This window comes from Podarcis filfolensis (genome assembly GCF_964270895.1).
Source record: "Podarcis filfolensis genome assembly, chromosome: 4".
Classification (NCBI taxonomy): domain Eukaryota; kingdom Metazoa; phylum Chordata; class Lepidosauria; order Squamata; family Lacertidae; genus Podarcis; species Podarcis filfolensis.
In genome coordinates this window covers 99,183,349-99,202,416 of record NC_139607.1, presented here as the reverse complement: position 1 = coordinate 99,202,416, position 19,068 = coordinate 99,183,349, and the positions used below count along the sequence as shown (strand labels likewise).

At 48.5% G+C, this 19,068-nt stretch overlaps 1 protein-coding gene across 2 annotated transcripts in view; it reads left to right on the top strand.

The window, feature by feature from the left end:
* Positions 1-407: 407 nt before the first annotated feature.
* Positions 408-19,068, top strand: part of LOC310760690 (short transient receptor potential channel 2-like) — a 25,513-nt gene continuing 6,852 nt past the window's right edge. Inside the window, exons 1-9 of one of the 2 annotated variants that reach the window (XM_083609669.1) lie at positions 408-1,366; positions 5,990-6,682; positions 7,559-7,771; positions 11,720-11,884; positions 12,170-12,344; positions 14,640-14,840; positions 15,920-16,082; positions 16,692-16,784; positions 18,319-18,511. In XM_083609669.1, the coding sequence (XP_083465795.1) occupies positions 1,310-1,366; positions 5,990-6,682; positions 7,559-7,771; positions 11,720-11,884; positions 12,170-12,344; positions 14,640-14,840; positions 15,920-16,082; positions 16,692-16,784; positions 18,319-18,511 (1,953 nt within the window). In that variant the 5' untranslated portion in view covers positions 408-1,309. Of the gene's footprint in view, positions 1,367-1,618; positions 2,357-5,989; positions 6,683-7,558; positions 7,772-11,719; positions 11,885-12,169; positions 12,345-14,639; positions 14,841-15,919; positions 16,083-16,691; positions 16,785-18,318; positions 18,512-19,068 lie in introns of those variants that run through there. The other variant, XM_083609670.1, reaches the window with a different exon arrangement.

Here is a 19,068-nt window from a genome sequence, read left to right as displayed (position 1 = left end):
CTGAATGGCACTTTGGCTGTTCTCCTTGGTTAATGTTTTGAATGATATTCTGCTGTTGCGGCAGCAGATCACTCCTGTTGTATGCTGCCTGCATCAATGGCCATGTGCTGTTGGGCTGGGGGCACTTGGACCCTGCTCCTGCGTGGGAAGCCTGCAAACACGCTGTCTCCCAGCAAGTGTTATTCAGAGGCACGGCAGCCTCAGGCAGTAGCGATTGAACCTAGCTGATATAGAAAAAACCTGTTCCTTTTCCCTTGTGGTGTATCCAAGAGCCCGTATGGAGTCCTTAAGTGGGTTCCCTATCGGTAGGAGAAAACACCAACCAGAGTTTATTGAGTACCGTATATACTCGAGTATAAGCCGACTTCTTCAGCATATTTTTTATGCTGAAAAAGCCCCCCTCAGCTTATACTTGAGTAAGGCAGGCGGCGGCGGCGGGCTGCTTGTTCTTCCTCCTCCACTGCTGCCGCCACCACCAGGTTTGTGGTGTGGTAAACCAGCTTATACTCGGGTCAATAAGTTTTCCCAGTTTTTTTGTGCTAAAATTAGGTGCCTCGGCTTATATTTGGGTCAGCTTATACTCGAGTATATACGGTATATTGAGAAGCAAGGCAGCTAGTAAGCCTGATCTTTATTAACTCTTGCAACAGGGAGCTCACACCCCCACCCCCACGCAGGAGGGAGGAGGAACCCAGAACAATGGTGCGCAAGCCCTTATATGGACTTTTGAAATTGCCCATCCTGTAGCCCAAGACCACCGCCTAAAACATACACACATCACAGAAGGAGGCGGTCTACAGCAGAAATCCTGTCTGCCAGGATACCTGATATTGGTCACTGATTGCTTTACCTGGGCAGCCTGGCCATTCTTTTGTGATGGCAAATACTTTAATTCCTGAAACCGGGTCACAGGCTCCCCCTGTTCATACACACATACGCCCTTCAGACAGGTAAGCAAAAGACAATGGGGAGGCTATCCATTTCCTTCCAGAAATATTTCCAGAGAAATTTGGTCAATTTGGGAGGGTCAAAATGGCTTCAGGACTGCTCTCCTGTACTATTTCAGACGCATGGTTTATATACTTATGTATGTGATTGCCTTGTACATTTATGAACATTTATTTTATATTTGAGAACTTAGAATTCTTGTAACACTAGCAATGGTGCTGGAAGCTATTACCACATTGGAGGCTGGCGCTGCTTCCAGCTGGAGTGAGTTTCAAAGTTCCATTGCGCACTGTGTGAGGTTCTTCCCTCTGAATCTTCCAGCATTCAGTTTCATTGGGTGGCCCCGCTGGGCTCTAGTATTATGAGAGAGGGAGAAAACCTTTCCTTGATGAAGCACACACTCTTCTCTTTAATAAAGGTAAAGGGACCCCTGACCATTAGGTCCAGTCGTGGCCGACTCTGGGGTTGCGGCACTCATCTCGCTTTACTGGCCAAGGGAGCCGACATTTGTCTGCAAACAGTATTTCCGGGTCATGTGGCCAGCATGACTAAGCCGCTTCTGGCGAACCAGAGCAGCGCACTGAAACGCCGGTTACCTTCCCGCCAGAGTGGTACCTATTTATCTACTTGCACTTTGACATGCTTTTAAACTGCTAGGTTGGGACCGAGCAACAGGAGCTCACCCCGTCGCGGGGATTTGAACCACCGACCTTCAGATTGGCAAGTCCTGGGTTCTGTGGTTTAACCCACAGCGCCACCTGCGCCCCTCTCTTTAATAAAGCAAGCCCCAAATGACCGGGGGGCGGGGCGGGGCGGGGGGAACTGAACAGAAGCTGAATTGACTTCAACCCACCCAGTGAATTACCTGGAAAGGAACTCACGAAAGGAGAGAATTGCGCCATCCATTCAAGGCTCCATTCCCCAGCCGCCCCCCTTTCTGCCACCCCAATTGCCTTCCATGTTGGCCTGAGGCAGGAAAGAGAGACGGAGGGGGCTGGGGGCTATCAGGGCAGATGTGCAAAGGGAGAGAGGCAGGGAGGGAGGAGGGAGCTGAGAGCAGGAACCGGCTGCGGTGACAAACAGCCCAGGCTCCTGGGGGAGCAGGGTGAGGCCTTGCTGGAGGCTGCCCATGGCGTTCATGTGGCAACCCAGTCCCCTGGGGGGTGGGCAGGTGGGCCCCACTGTGCTCCTCCTGCTTGCTCCTGCCCCTGCCAGGGAAAAACAAGAGATCCGCACAGGCAGAGGGCTGGAGAGGAAAGTCTGGAGGAGAAGCAGGACACCTTCTTTTCGGCCAGGCCTTCCCCGGTTTCGTTCTGCTGGAAGGAGAAGGACCTGGAGCATCCCTTGCCAGACACACCTGTAAGGAGCTGCCCTGGGCAAGATGGCACTGGAGTTCGATGGAATCACGGTGAGTGCAGAGCGGGGAGGGGGGCTCCCCAACACTTTTCATGTGTGTACATACAGACATGTATGCTTCCTTGCTGTCAGCTTCTCTACTAAGATTGTCTGAACTACTTGTCCAGTAGTTGCTGGACTGCAGCTACTGCAGACCTTGGTGCCAATCCAATGAATTATTCTCACAGTTGTTTCTGTAGCAAAAATTAGTTGCTCCCTTGCCTGTCTCCCCTGCTCCTGCATCCTAGCTCCTGCTTCAAAGCCCAGCTTCTCCTGCCCTTGGGCTCTGGGGGAGAGTCACAGAGGTCCTTTGAATGTGCACAAAACAATAAAATTTCTATATAAAATTTCCAGTATATTCAGAAAACAATAAATCCTTAATTGTTATCCACATTCAGTTATAAGATGAAACATATGCGATGGGACTTGATAGGAAGTCAAAATTGAAAAGATTTTGCAAGATAAAAGGGGGGGGGAATATTTATTTTCATTATTATCATTATTTTGTGTGTGTGTGTGTGTGTGTGTGTGTGTGTGTGTGTTTTGTATGGGATGTTTGGGAGGAAATAAGACAGTAAATAAATAACAAAGTATTGATGTACGTAATTTTTATTTCTCAATTGTATTTTGTGGTAGTATGGTTGTATTATTTTTTGTAGTATAAAATCATTCTATATATATATATATATATTTTAAAAAAGAGTCACAGAGGTCCTGCAGCCTCGCTTTTTAGCCATCCTGCACGAAGGCTCCCTCTCCATTGCACTGCCATTTACTCTCGGGTGCTAAATGGCCGGCAGCAATGCAAACCCTGATGTGGCAACCTTCTGTATCGTTTGGTATCCCTCACCCGGATAATGCCTCTTGGGCACCCTGCAGGCCTCTTCGGATAGCAAGGGAGGTGCTCCACTCCAGATGCAGCCTTCTTAGCTTTGTTACCTGGGCCTTTTCTGAGTGGCTGTCAGCAAGCCCCCCCCCCCCCCCGCCTTCTTCCTCAACAAGCAGCTTCCCCAGGGACTCATTTTCAAATCCATTTGGCCCTCCTGTGCCAAGGCAACTGCTTGCGAATTCAATCGGGCGCAGCCAAGAGGGGAAGTGGAAATGGCACTTGGAAAGCGAGGGACTTAATTACAGAAGAGGTAATGAGTTGGGGCTCTGGGGAGGCAGGGAAACCACCTGGGCCGGGTTGGTTCTTTCCATCGCCTTTTGTGATGCGAGCAATTGCAGCAAATAAACACGGCCCCCTAATGCAGCTTTTGCCAACCGGGTGCCGATAACACCTAGCTGGCAGGCTGGACATCTGTCCAGAAAAGGTTTGTTCTAAGTGCCATCTAAGTGCCGAAAAGGTCTGACTCAAGATCCAGATGTCAGCATCAGTTCCCCTCGCTGTGAAATCTCCAACCATCTGCTCGGCTCTCCACCCAATTCCCCACGCTTCCGTCCCTTCTGAGAGCCGTGTTATGTTTTTTCATTTCACTTTTAAATTGTATGCTACCTTTCTATATCAGCCAAGGCAGTTTTGTTGTTGTTGTTTAGTCGTTTAGTCGTGTCCGACTCTTCGTGACCCCCTGGACCAGAGCACGCCAGGCACTCTTGTCTTCCACTGCCTCCCGCAGTTTGGTCAAACTCATGCTGGTAGCTTCGAGAACACTGTCCCACCATCTTGTCCTCTGTCGTCCCCTTCTCCTTGCGCCCTCCATCTTTCCCAACATCAGTGAAATATACTCAGAGTCGCAAAGTGATTTCATGCTCTTTATTCAGCTCATAGTGGTGAGGAGGAATGGATGAATGAATGTCCCCTCAAAGTACCTGCTTTATATACATTATTTACAGAATGGGCTGCACATGATTGGCTAATTCCGGAATTCTACTGTAAGCCAATCAGGTTGTGGATTCACTTCTATCTGGAGTATGATTGGGTGGTTCCTGCCACCCAATCATACTGCTGCATTGTTCTAGGACCAATCAGACTGCTGCATTCTGAATCCTATTGTTCTAGGACCAATCAGACTGCTGCCTTTTGGATCCTATTGTTCTAGGACCAATCAGACTGCTGCAGTTTGGATCCTATTCAACTCAGTACATAACAACCAGGGTCTTTTCCAGGGAGTCTTCTCTTCTCATGAGCTGGCCAAAGTACTGGAGCCTCAGCTTCACGATCTGTCCTTCCAGTGAGACCTCAGGGCTGATTTCCTTAGGAATGGAGAGGTTTGGTCTTCTTGCAGCCCGCCTCCCAACACTACTACCTCCCCAAGCCAGCGCTGCGGGAGGCTTGGGAGTGGCAGGCAGGCTGCACACCATTGCTCCATGCTCCCAGGCTGCTTCCTGGGGGTGCTTCGCTGGCGGCCTCCCCCCCTTCCTTACAGTGGCTTGGGGAGGGGGGGGGGGGCTTGGGAGATGCAGTCGAGATGGGTGCCGTCCCGCACCTCCGAAGGCCCTTGTGGCACCTGTTTCAGCAGCAATATTATAGGGTGCCGAATATAAGCTGCACAATGGGAATTTGGGGAAAAAGTGTGGCTTATATTCAGGCCAATACGATAACAGAGTTGCTTTGCCCAGGGGGAGTTTGAATAGAACAGCTCCTGCCAAGTGCGTGCCTTTGTCCCCTCTGGCCTTCCATGGGCTACTTCTGGAGTTCTAAGAGTGCAGCATGGGCTAGACCACCTCCTCTTTTCCTTGTTCCCTGGGTGAGGACACCCCTCACCCAGCCCCCTGCTCCTGCCTTCATCCCTCAGCCCCTCTGCTTCCAGACCTGCTCCTTCCCAGAGTTATGAGAAGTATAAGGTTTAAGATATAACATAAATGTACCAGGCAAACACATACACAATTACATAAACCACATGTCTGAATCAGTACAGGAAAAGTCCTGAAACCATTTTGTCTCTCCCAAATTGAGTTCAAATGTTTCTCTGCAAGGACAAAGGAAATGGGAAACCCTCCCAACTGTCTCTGTGCTCATAAAGGGCGTATCTGAGCCTGTGACCTGGATTCAGGAACTGAGTATTTATCATCACAAAGGAATCACCAGACTGCCCAAATAATGCAATCAGTGATCATTCTCAGGTAACCTGGCAGACAGGTTTTGTGCTGTAGACTGCCTCTTCAGTGATGTATGTATGATGTATTGGGGGGTGGTAGTCTTGAGCTAAAAATCTTTCACTGTTAGGTAGAGTGTTGACTATAAAGATGACTGTATTACCAAGAATGTTATTTTTGTTTCAATCAATTCCGGTGATTGGCAAGACAGATTGTTTCAATGCATGGCAAACAGATATTTCTTAATATATTTGGCAAGGGGAAAAACCGGGAATAAAAAAATATAATATTGATAGATGCAAAAGAAAGAGGAGGTTTTTCCCTGTCTTTGTTGGTTGAAGGAATAAATAACATTAGAGAATTCACATATCCTATATATTTAAAGAAGATGAAATAAATGAGCAAATTAAGTTAATTTGGATAGGCAGAAGATATTAAAAATAGATTTAAGAAACCGCAGAAAGAGGGTGAAGGAAGTTAAGTTTTGAAATGTCAAAATGATTGTAAAATTAGTGTATAAAATTAGTGAAATGTATAAACTTGAAAAGTATAAATAAATAAATGGGAAAAAAGAGATTGACCCTTGTTGTCTTTCCATCCACCCCCTTAGCAACCCGATTGGAAAGAAATCGTGAACAAAAAGTTGAAGTTCCCGGAAGGCCTCCTCAACGCCATCCAAGACGGGCAGCTGATGAAGGTCCAGCAGCTGCTGCAGGTGAGCGACGGGATCCTGAGGCAGCTGGATGAGGCCGAGGACCGGGCGTGGCGAGAGGCTCTCAACCTGGCCATCCGCACGGGCGGCGAGGAGATCACCAAGACGCTGCTGCGCATTGTCAAGTTTGACTTCCGTCAGATCCACGAGGCCTTGCTGGTTGCCGTGGATACCAACCAGCCCACCGTGGTCAAGCTGCTGCTGGACCGCCTGGACCAGGAGAAAGGCCGCAAGATGGACATCAAGTCCTTCTCCTCGGCCTTGTTTGACAACTCCATCGACAACTCCCGCTTTGCCCCGGGCGTGACGCCCCTCACCTTGGCTTGCGAGAAGGACCTCTACGAAATCGTGGACATGCTCATGAAGAAGGGCCACGCCATCCCGGGGCCACACAAGGTCTCGTGCTCCTGCCTGGAGTGCTCCAACGGCCGCAAGTTTGACCTGCTCAAGTTCTCGCTTTCTCGCATCAACACTTACAAGGGCATCGCCAGCCGGGCGCACCTCTCCATCGCCAGCGAAGACGCCATGTTGACGGCCTTCAAGCTCAGCCGAGAGCTCAAGCGCCTCTCCAAGAAGGAGCCCGAATTCAAGGTCTGTCTCTGGCCGTACCCACCGTGTAGGTGTCAGGGACTGGACTGAGGAGGAGCCCCCCCCCCCAAACCTTCCCAAGGCAGGAGGACAGTATTGATTTAGAACAGCGGTTTGCAGAAGGGCATAGTCCAGAGGGGGAAAGCTGGGAAATACTGGGTGAGGAACAGCTGGAAGAGGAAACACCAGGAGAGAGAGACAGCTGGCAGATTCAGTGTCCTTGCATGACATTCCTGACCCCTCTTCTCCCACGACTAGACGGGCTTTGAGAGTGATAGAACAGAGAGCATAGCGGCAACAATCTCAGATTACCCAATGTAATCTGTGATGTAGATTAATGCGGACAGAGGGGGTGAGCCTCTACTGGGAGCCACGCCATTTCTAGAGAGATATGCCTTCCTTTGTCACTTGCTGTGATTATTAAATAAATTGGGAAGAATGCTCTTTTCATTTGATCTGCTTATTTACTGCCATCGAGGGAGGGATCTGATTTCCTGAAGCCTGACATTAGGTCAAGGTGGGGAACATCTACGGCCCTCCAGGTACTGGTGGACCACAACTCCCATCACCCCTGAACATTGGCCATGTGGGCTGGGAGTCCAACAACATCTGGAAGGCCACCGGTTGTTCCTCAGCCCTAACATTGATGTTGCTTTTTAATTCTACAATATTCACAACACAAGCCTAATTCTTTTTAGAGGATGGAGTTGGGGTGGGGAGTTCATGTAGACCACGCTATGCATCTGGGCAATTCAGATTCTGCACACAGAAAAGCCGTTCTCTTCAGAATTGGACTGGGCCCTTGTGCTGCCCTTCCGAGTCGGAGCCAGACCCTTCCTTCCTTCCTTGACCCTGCCTTGTCCTTGTCCTCCCATCCAGCCCGAGTACCTGGCCCTGGAGCAGCTGTGCCAGGAGTTTGCCTTTGAGCTGCTGGGAATGTGCCGCAACCAGAGCGAGGTGACGGCCGTCTTGAATGATGTGACGGATTCCTCGAATGACGAAGAAGAGGAGGACCTCGATGACCAGGCCTTTGAGGAGGGCATCCCCAACTTGGCGAGACTTCGCCTGGCTGTCAACTACAACCAGAAACGGGTGAGCTTGTCAGAGCAACATGGTCCAGGGGCAGATGGGAGCAGTGCCGGATTTAAGGCCGTGTGGGCCGTTCTCCTGCACAGGGCGCCGAGCCAAGGGGGTACAAAACTATGATGTAGCACGCTTGAGAGTATGCGCAGAATGGAGAGGGGGGAGGGTGCCGAATTTTGTCCTCAGGGCACCATATTACCAAAGCCTGCTGCTGGTGGAAGGAAGGTCTTGCAGTGGGCAGGGGGGTCTCACATACTGCCAGCCACAATGGCCAGCAGCATTTCCCATTGTCAAAGATGCCATGGCACTTGCGTTCTGGTTGTGGACTTCCCTTTGGGGGCACCCTTTGTTTGGCCACTGTGAGAACAGGATGCTGGACTGGATGGGCCATCGACCTGATCCAGGAGGGGTTGCCGAAATGTGCGGAATCAGGTTTGAGAGAGCTGTTGCTTGTAATCTTCTCATGGTTTCCTAGCTTCATCTGGTTGGCCACAGTGGAGAAGTCTTCAGAAACTGCCCCAAGTACCTTTAAGACCCCAGTATATCTGTCTGTCTTGCCTTCATAAACCAACAACCTTGTTCAAAAGTCCATCCTGCCTCTTGTGTTGTGTCCATCTCACGCTTATACAGGCCATATACAGTGGTACCTAGGTTTATGTTATGTACTGAGTTGAATAGGATCCAAACTGCAGCAGTCTGGTTGGTCCTAGAACAATAGGATTCAGAATGCAGCAGTCTGATTGGTCCTAGAACAATAGGATTCAGAATGCAGCAGTCTGATTGGTCCTAGAACAATAGGATTCAGAATGCAGCAGTCTGATTGGTCCTAGAACAATGCAGCAGTATGATTGGTTGGCAGGAACCACCCAATCATGCTCCAGATAGAAGTGAATCCACAACCTGATTGGCTTACAGTAGAATTCCGGAATTAGCCAATCATGTGCAGCCCATTGTGTAAATAATGTATATAAAGCAGATGCTTTGAGGGGACTTTCATTCATTCCTCCTCAGCACTATGAGCTGAATAAAGAGCATGAAATCACTTTGCGACTCTGAGTATATTTCAGTTTACGAACTTAATCCATTCTGGAAGTCTGTTCTTAAACCGAAACCGTTCTTAAACCGAGGTGTGCTTTCCCTAATGAGGCCTCCCGCTGCCCTTCCACCGTTCGGTTTTCGTTCTTAGACCGAGGTAAAATTCGCAAACCGGGACCCTACTTCCGGTTTTGTGGAGTTCATAAACCGAATCGTTCGTAAACAGGGCTGTTCTTAAGCTGAGGTACCCCTGTAAACCATTAAGGGTTTTTCAGAGCCATTCTTAATGAGACCCTAAACAGCAGTGGGGGAAGGTAGTCCTGAGACCACCAGGCAGGCCTTTGCTTTTTGAGCAGGTCAGCAACCTTTTTCATCCGTGGGCATCCCTCAGACCTTGTGGTGGGCTGGACTATATTTTTTGGGGGGGGAAATTAATGAACAAATTCCTATGTCCCACAAATAACCCAGAGATGCATTTTAAATAAAAGGACACCTTCTACTCGTGTAAAAACACGCTGATTCCCGGACCATCCATGGGCCAGATTTAGAAGGCGATTGGGCCACATCCAGCCCCCGGGCCTTAGGTTGCCTGCCCTTGGCTTTGAACCAGGAGAGATCTTTTTTTGCGTAAAAAAATCCCTGCGTCCAGTCACGCTTCCCCTTGCGTGGCTCTGCTTGGGAGCTGACCTGGCAGGAGAGCAGAGTAGCAGCGGTCCTGTGTCCGTGTGAGATGAGGGATAAATCAAGTCCAGAGACAGTTCGGTTCTTATCTCTAGAAGCGTTTATTTACAAGCCATAAATCAGTCTTTCTCCATCGGAGCTTTCTTGCATTTTCTTCCGTGCTCCAAAAAGCACACACGCAGCCTCTGAGCTGAGCTGCGTCTCAGTCAAAATCGAAAGCAAGTCTGAAAGCAGACACACGCTGTGACTCACTTCTCTGCGACAAGCTCCTCCTCCCAGATTCAGGACACCACGGAGTTTTAACCCTGTCAGTTCCAAACTCCACACTTTTCATCTTATTTCTGTCATGAACTCTACTCAATATTGATCCAGAGCAGAACTCCAATGTATAGTTAGCAGAGTAAAAACTTAAAACACGTTGCAGGATCCCCCCAATAGACCAGAGGCAATTGTATTTCATCCAGCAGAGCTTTGCTGCTACTGAAGGCAGATGGGCATAATGGTCCCAAATTCAATACATTCAGGATTGGCACTGGCCATAAGAAATCCAGTTGCAGCGGACTTAACTTAAACTTACGATAACTTATAATAAAACACTAAAATTTAACACTAAGCATATTGTGTACAGAATAGCACACCAGAAGGAAAAGATGTAGAAAGAGAAAGTGAAACCCAGGCTCCTTCTGGCCTTACTTTTATAGCCAGCATCACCTTAACAGAAGAGATAAGAGAACCAGTTTAAGCCAGCTGTACTCAGCTTCTCTGAAGGAATAACCCAAACACGATGCACCTTCTACTTGTTTCTTTCACACAGAGAAGCTGCCAGAACCCTCTTGAATTAATTAGAATACACCAGTTCTGCAGAACTGGCAAAAATGACAGACAGACTACGAGAAAAAGACAACAGTGACTTTGAAAAAGAATGGGAACCACTTACCGTATTTTTTGCTCTATAACACGCACCCGACCATAACACACACATAGTTTTTAGAGGAGGAAAACAAGAAAAAAAATATTCTAAACGAAACAGTGGATGTATGATTTTTGTGGTTTATGCTGTGGCCACAAACATGTGATCTGACGGTGAGTTTGAGGTAGCCCAATGCAAAAATCCTGAGGATCCATGTGGCTCCATGCTTTGTAACCACGTTTTTGCACCACTTGCGGCCCCAGGCAACAGTGGGTGCGTGATTTTTTGGGTGAAAGCTGTAGCCATGGACATGCTATGTGATCTGATGGTGAATTTGGGGTGACCCAGTGCAGAAATCCTGAGGATCCATGTGGATCCGTGCTTTGTAACCACGTTTTAAGTGGGGAGGGAAGGAAAAGCACTCAAGGGACAAGGAACACGTGTGGGGTGGGTGGAGAAGGATGCTGTTAATAATGCAGAAGAGGGGTATAAGAGGAGAAGCAAGCAGGCTCTGCTTCTCTCCCTCCTCCCCGGCTCGCTGAAAAACTTTGCTGCTATTTAGCCAGCTGAGTGGGGAGGAGAGAGGGATAGAGAGCCTGCTTGCTTTAAAGGAGCCAACCGGACAGGAGCCGCTTACACTCGTGTAAGCGGCTCCTCTCCTCTCCCGCTTTGCTCCTTTAAAGCAAGCAGGCTCTCTGTCCCTCTCTCCTCCCCACTCAGCGGCTCTTCTCCCGCTTTGCTGTTTCAAAGCGAGCCACGGAGGAGGGAAGGAAGGGGAACCATGGATCCTCTGCTCACGACTGCAGCAGATCCCCCCGCCATCCGTAGGCATTCGCTCCATAACACGCACAGACATTTCCCCTTGCTTTCTAGGAGGAAAAAAGTGAGTGTTGTGGTGCAAAAAATACGGTATATTATATTTGCAGAAACAAAGAAAGTCTATAGACTTGATGGCAGGATTTAAATAAACATTCACATCATAAGTATTGGAAAATGTGCAGAAGATAGAGAAATATTGTGTACTTATTTTCATCTTTATGTTTTTAGGTTAGACGTTATTGTATAAATATGTTATTAGTAATTTTTCTTTTAGGAGGTAGCAAAGTGGGTGAAACAAATCAGAAGCGGAAGTTGGGGGGAGCCTAGGAGGGGAGGGAGGGAGGGAGGAATGCATAGTAAATGTCATGGATATGAGATGTATGTAATGAATGAAAAAGGAAACTGAATACTTTTTTTAAAAAAAGAATTAATTAGAATAGGAGAGATCTCTGCACATCAGATCAATACTTTCTGCACTAAGAAATGCAATCTGACAATTCCCCTTCCCGCAGTTTGTCGCCCACCCCATCTGCCAGCAAGTGCTGTCGTCCATCTGGTGTGGGAGCCTTCAGAGCTGGAGAGGCAGCACCTCGCTCTGGAAGGTCTTCGTCTCCTGTTCCATCTTCATGGGGATGCCGTTCCTGTGCCTCGTCTACTACGTGGCCCCCAAATCCAAGGTGAGGGGTTCGTGGCCGGGCTCCTTTCTTGGCCTCCACAACAGACAGATCAGCTTTATTATTTATACCCCGCCCATCTGGCTGGGTTTCCCCAGCCAATCTGGGCGGCTTCCAACAAAAGATTAAAATACATTAAAATGAAAAATACATTAAAATTTAGACTACAATTCCCAAAACACCTAGGGGCATCAGGTTTTGGGGGTGCTGATGTACGACCATGGTGTGTGTGCCCCCTCTTTAAAACACTGTGTGCAGCTCACTGTGTGTTTTCTCATTCCTCCTCAGTTTGGCAAAATGCTGAAGATCCCCGTGATCAAGTTCCTTCTGCATTCAGCCTCATATGTCTGGTTTCTGGTCTTCCTGCTGGCAGAGTCCCTGGTGCTGGAGCACAACAGCGAGACCTTTTCGGGGCGGAACCAGGACATGTGGGAAACGTCGCTGCACATGATATGGGTGGCAGGTCTGTGGCCCAGGGCAGACAGGCAGGGGAGGGCAAGGATGTGGGCAGAAGATAATTCTCCACTACCACCTTGAGGGCAACCCTGTGTTAGAATTCCTGCTCCATGATTACAGTCATGGGATTGATGTCTATCACATGTCTGTATATGTTTTGACTCCACAGAGTGGCAAGTGATGGAGACCGGCTGTTTGTGTCACTGTGTTCCATGAAGTAGAACTATTGTCCTTTGTCTCTTTGCTGTCTGATGCTAGAGAGAGAGGGAGCCATGTTGCAGAGCTCCGTGTGTGTTTATATGTAAATAAAGTAGATTAGCCGAAATGCTGAGTTGCTGAGGTCTGTCACGCAAGCTGCAAAGACTCCACAGATCCCTAAGTGTGCCGATGTCTGTTGGCATCAGTCGCTGTGATGTTTGGGCTGAAGAAAGCTTATAAAGCTCCCGAACAATCAACCAGGAGGGAGGGAGCATACCATTAGGCATGTGTATCTGCCAGGGTCCTACTCGAGTGTAGGATGAGCTCCTGACACCCGGATCCCTCAGTCCCACACTCTGTGTGGGCTATTATGTGTTGTCCGGGTAAAGATCTCCGCTTAAAAGAGCCAGTGTGGTGTAGTGGTTAAAAGCGGTAGACTCGTAATCTGGTGAACCGGGTTCGTGTCTCCGCTCCTCCACATGCAGCTGCTGGGTGGCCTTGGGCCAGTCACACTTCTCTGAAGTCTTGCAGCCCCACTCACTTCACAGAGTGTTTGTTGTGGGGCAGGAAGGGAAAGGAGAATGTGAGCCGCTTTGAGACTCCTTAGGGTAGTGAAAGGTGGGATATCAAATCCAAACTCCTCCTCCTCCTCCTCCTCCTCCTCCTCCTCCTCCTCCTCTCCTTCTTCTTGTAAAAGGAAAGCATTCAGCAGGCACTGAAAAAAAACAATAGAAATGGCACCTGCCTGATGTGTGTCAGGTTCAAGTTGCAGAGGATAGGTCACCACACTAAAGACCCAATTCCTGTATGCCACGGACGTCCAGCTCCCAAGAGACTGCAATCTACTCCTAGAATAAAAAACTTGTAGGGGGGTGCCAAGGTTATTTTGCTTTGGAGGGCAGGAGCTAGGCCATAAATCGCTCACAAAAAAATAAAGCACGCAGCGATAACTTTATCTTCCGCTTTTGCAATCGTGCGCGAATGAAGGACAGAGCGAGGGGGTAGGGCCGGATATGCGCCTCCCTCCCCCCACGGAGGAAAATGAGCCTGCGATCGACCACTATCACCCGGGGATCAACCTGTCGATCGCTTTCGACCGGTTGGACATCCCTTCTGTATGCCACACAGAACAGACCAGCTGATGAATATTATTTTAAAAGCCACAGATTAACAAGCTATGGTTTATAGGCCAACAAAAAATAACTTCACATTGTGGTTTGCTGCCAGGAAACAAGTCATGGATTGGGCTGGGTTCCCACATTCAGGGCTGGGTATTCCCATTCAGACAAACCATTGTTAGTCTGAAGAAGCCGTGACCTTAGCGTTATGGGCAAACGGAGACAAAGAGCGTAAGCTTAAGTGGAGAAAAAGAGATTGAGAAGAGGCATCAGAGGTTGACAGATGTTCTGCCCCTGGCAGTAGTCCCAGCTGGGTGATGGAGTTCTGGCCAAGTCAGGGACACCAGTTCACATACCACTAGGACCACTTCCAGGTTCAAGAAACAGAGTCAGGTCAGGTTCCAGCAGGGCAAAGTCAGACCAAGCAGAGTCTCATCCCAAATAAGCAATATCAGGCAAGGCAGAGGTCAAAACCAAAAAGGCAAAGAAGCAAGGTAGGTTGCCCTCTGGATAGTTTTCAGGGGAGCCTAGGCTGGAAGTTGGACAAGGCAGGCTTGAATGTTGCTTCAGCAGCTGAACAACCCAGGTGGAGCCTCAAAGAGGACTGCAGTTCCTCTGAGCAGCCATCCTTGTTGGGCAAAGCCTCTGAAAAAGACACAGCCTGTTTTAGGAGCTGTTGAGGCTGGGTTTCCACTATGGTCTCTAAGCTGGAGTACTTGGTAGGCAATGTGACCTCTTCAGGCCAGGGAGGGGCTGGCATCACAGACCACCTGGTGCTGGAACTTCTGAGGAGCCCGAGATGTCAACAGACTAGCTCCCAGGGCACACACTCCTCCTCGCGGCCCAAGATGTCCCCTGAACCCATGGCCTCTTCCCCCAAGGATGGGGATCCAGAGCCCTGGGCCATGGCAAGGACCAGCCAAGGTTGCCCCTCCTCCAGCTGTGGCCAGTGGTGGGTTTTGATCCCCTGTGCTTTCCTCCTCCAGGTTTCTTCTGGTTTGAGTGCAAAGAGGTTTGGATCGAGGGCTTCCGCAGCTACCTCTTGGACTGGTGGAACTTCCTGGACATCGTCATGCTCAGCATGTACCTGGCCTCCTTTGTCCTCAGGCTCCTGATATTCTTCCAGGGCCGTGTTTTCTGTCTGGATAACAAGGAGTCTGCAGAATGCCGTTACTACACAAAAGCAGGTGAGCACCTCCCACAAGCTGGGATCTCGTTCCTTCTTCTGCATTGGGCACCATAGGTGCATCGGCTTGTGAGTTCGATAGAAAATAGATAGATAGATAGATAGAAAGATAGATAGATAGATAGATGATAGATAGATAATACCTGGCTTTCTCTCTGACATGGTCTGGAGGCAGGGAGGCGCTGAGTGCAAAAGCACTTTGCCTGTTGGTAACCCTCCAACGCCGCCATTAAGAAGCAGTGGTTCTTCTGTTCATTAAGAATTTAATTAGGATTAAAGTACAGACACATGCTGGTAATGATGGGACAAGATCAAAAACCACTGAATTGAAAAGCTACAAGGCTGTACAGATTTAAATCGGAAAGAAGACTTCATTTGATCTAAAGGATGGTATGTGTGTGTGTGTGGGAGCCACTGGCTTTATTAATGACTTGGCAACCCCCTGAGAATACTACTTTGTTGTTGTTGTTTAGTCCTTTAGTTGTGTCCGACCCTTGGTGACCCCATGGACCAGAGCACCCCAGGCACTCCTGTCTTCCACTGCCTCCCGCAGTTGGGTCAAACTCATGCTGGTAGCTTCGAGAACGCTGTCCCACCATCTCATCCTCTGTCGTCCCCTTCTCCTTGTGCCCTCCATCTTTCCCAACATCAGGGTCTTTTCTAAGGGATTTTATCAAGACTGGATTGTAATTGGACTGAGCAATAGTTTGGAAGCAGAATTAAAGGGAATTAGTGGACCTTGAAGCCCAGCGCACGAGGGGCCACGTAAATTTTATAATTGGCTGTGTGGTTGATTTGTATTTGAATTGGCATTGTAATTTGGTTAATTGAAAATGAATAAAAATTATTTAATATAATAATAATGATAAATGGACTGGGGCTGATGGGAGTTCAGATTGTCTGGAGGGTCCCAGCTTGCAGAAGAGAGTCTTTGGAATGTAAGGGCTTCAGACATGGGTACAGGGCTGTGACCAACATAAACTTTGCCCCATGGAGAAGCTGTCTTGCATAATGTGCGCCACACACCCAGCACAGATGCCCCTTGCTTCTCTCTGACCCTTCCTCCCTTTTGTGACCCAGACCGTCGGGAGTGGCACACTGAAGACCCCCAGTTCATCGCTGAGGTGTTGTTTGCCGTGACCAGCATGTTGAGCTTCACCCGCCTGGCTTACATCTTGCCCGCCCACGAAACCTTGGGGACCCTGCAGATCTCCATTGGCAAGATGATTGACGACATGATCAGGTTTTTGGGTGGGGTGGGGTGGGGGAATCAGGCTCTTTCCCTGCCATCATCCTTGTTGGCTCTGCAGTGCACTGAGCCTTCTCTCCCTCTCAGTGAATCCCATGTCTCCCAAGTCTCTTGGCCCCCGAATGCAGTCCCGATATAGGACATGACTAGTTTGAAGCAGAGACCTGTTTTGGCAAGGAGACCAGAGTAGCAAGCTCAAGCCCAGCTGGCAGGAAAGGGGCAGCAGCCTGTGTCTGTGTCATGAGATAGTTGTCCTGAATGACTCAGATGACCCCAAATATATGGAAGAACACCTCCTTCCCTACCATTAAGATGGGCAGAGAGGCCACTCTTGGTAGTTCCACTGCCCTCAGAAGCTTGGCAGCCTGGGAGAGGGATTTATCTGGGGCAGACTCTACCCCAGGGAATTCCTTCCCCATGGAGGTGTGTCTAGTATCCTCATTGAATAGCTTCCATCATATGCTAAAGGCACACCTCTTCACCTGGGCCATGGGCACCCGAGATACATATTTTAAACCCACTCTATCTTCTTGACTTTGTTTTAGATGGTGTTAGGTCTTTTTATTAGCTTTTTGGGTTCCTTGTGCTTCTTCCCCTCTCCAGGTTCATGTTCATCATGATGATCATCTTGACTGCTTTCTTGTGTGGGATGAACAACATCTACGTCCACTACCAAGAGTCTGAAAAGCTGGGGAGGTACGCCAACCTGCTTGTACTTTCTACAGAAAGCACAATCAGCTCACACGAAATCAATATACAGTCACACCTTGGAAGTCAAACAACTTAGTTCCCAAATGTTTTGGCTCCCGAACGCCGCAAACCCGGAAGTGACTGTTCCGGTTTGCAAACTATTTTTGGAAGCCGAACATCCGATGGGGCTTCTGTGGCTTCTGATTGGCTGCAGGAGATTCCTGCAGCCAATCGGAAGCCGCGGTTTGGTTTTCGAATGTTTTGGAAGTCAAATGGACTTCCGGAATGGATTCCGTTTGATTTCCACAGTACGACTGTAGTACGAAAAACAAGGTTGGCTGCAGTCCTTCTTTTTTTGGTCTCAGGAGAAAATCCAGAATCAAATGTCAGTGCCACTACCATGTGCAAATCACAAAACTTTGCTAGAGGCAACTGGTGAATCACCTGTGGGTGCCCCCCAGGCTATTAGTATTTTTCAAGAAGGATTTGAGTGTGTGCTGGAACTTTAGGTTTGCAGAATTAAAATGAATTCAGGAGCTCTGTTGTTCTAGTGCGACAAATCCACAGTCTGGAATGTGATAGCAGAATGCACTGAATCATGTGGGATGAATGAATGATTAACAGGAAGACATGTAAACACCCCACAAGCAAATCGAGATGCTCATTCTCCTATAAGCATGCCATAATCAACAAGTAAAAAGGAACGCTTAGCAAAGACTGGATATAATCAAACTTCCGCATAAGCTTTGAGCAAGTAGATCAGGATGCACGTTGAATAAATATTGAATAAAGAGGTTTTCTGAATGTTATAAGAAAAAACCTGCTGCTTTTCCCTTATGGGGTTCCCGAGAGCCCATATAGAGTCCTTTTGTAGGTTCTCTATCGGTAGGAGAAAATAACAGAGGCCAGCCAGAGAATATTGAGAAGCAAAGCAGCTAGTAAGCCTGATCTTTATTGATCTGTTGCAACAGGGTGCTCCCCTCACACGCAGGAAAGGAGGAGGACCCTGAACAAAGGTGTGCCCACCCTTATATAGACATTTTAAATTATCTGCCCTGGAGCTCCAGACCACCCCTCCATACATCATACATACATCCCAGAACGGGTGTAGCCCAAGACCACCCCCCAGATACATCATACCTACATCACAGAAAAGGTGGTCTACAACAGAAATTTGAGTGTTGTTTTTTCTGTCTGGCAGGTTTTCTGATAATGCCTTATCTGATTGCCTTTCCTGATAGTCTGTCACCCTTTGAAATGGTGATTACTCAATTCCTGAGAAAATGGGAAGGCTCCCTGAGCCCCTCCCTCCCTGCAGAGAAAACATTTGGTCAGTTTGGGAGTCAAATTGGTTTCAGGTCAGTCTTCCTGTGCTGATCTATGTACGTGCTTGGTTGGTACATTTATGAACATTTATTATATATCTAAGACCTTAAAATTATTATCACAATATAAATGCAGTAAACAAGCAACGCTGTAGGGAGGAGTCACCCTCCCCCTGCCCCAGCTGTTTCAGCTTGCTATCCCTTCTCCCCTGCAGCTTCAACGAGACATTCCAGTTCCTCTTCTGGACCATGCTTGGGATGGAAGACCACGATGTGGTGGACATGCCCCGGTTCCTCATGGCTCAGCTGGTGGGGAGGGTGCTGTATGGGGTCTTCACCATCGTCATGGTGGTCGTCCTCCTCAACATGCTCATTGCCATGATCACCAACTGCTTCCAGAAAATTGAGGTGAGTGCTGCTGCCGGGGGTGGTGGAGGGGATGGAGAGGTGGCCTTTAAGGTGCACTGGAACGGGACTGGGGGGTACAAAGGGACAGGCGAATGCCCTACTCCATAGGGTACACACACCAGGGACTTGCCGCTAGGGATGTAAGGAGGCTGCGATTTCTCTCCTGTTCGGCATTTGTCAAAATCAGTTCTGTTCCGCTACAGTTCAGCTTCCACTAAACCCTGTACTATTCGTCCTGCTATCTGCTGTGGCTGAAACTTACATTCCTTCATTATTTAATATATTTCAAAGGAAGGGAAGCGTCAGTGCAGTAAATAATTACTTCTGTAACATTTTCAGGCTACTGGCAGGTATGCGAACGGCAGGGATTTCCATTTTTGATGGAATTCTCCAAACATCTCTAATTGCATATCCGCCATCAGTCCCCAAATGGATAATGCACAATGGCCCTTTCCTGCTATTGGTCAGACTTGGTATAAGTTCGGGTTGCCATATTTTGAAAAGTGAAAAATCTGGACACAAAAAAAAAATCACACACACAAAAATGAAGTTTTGAC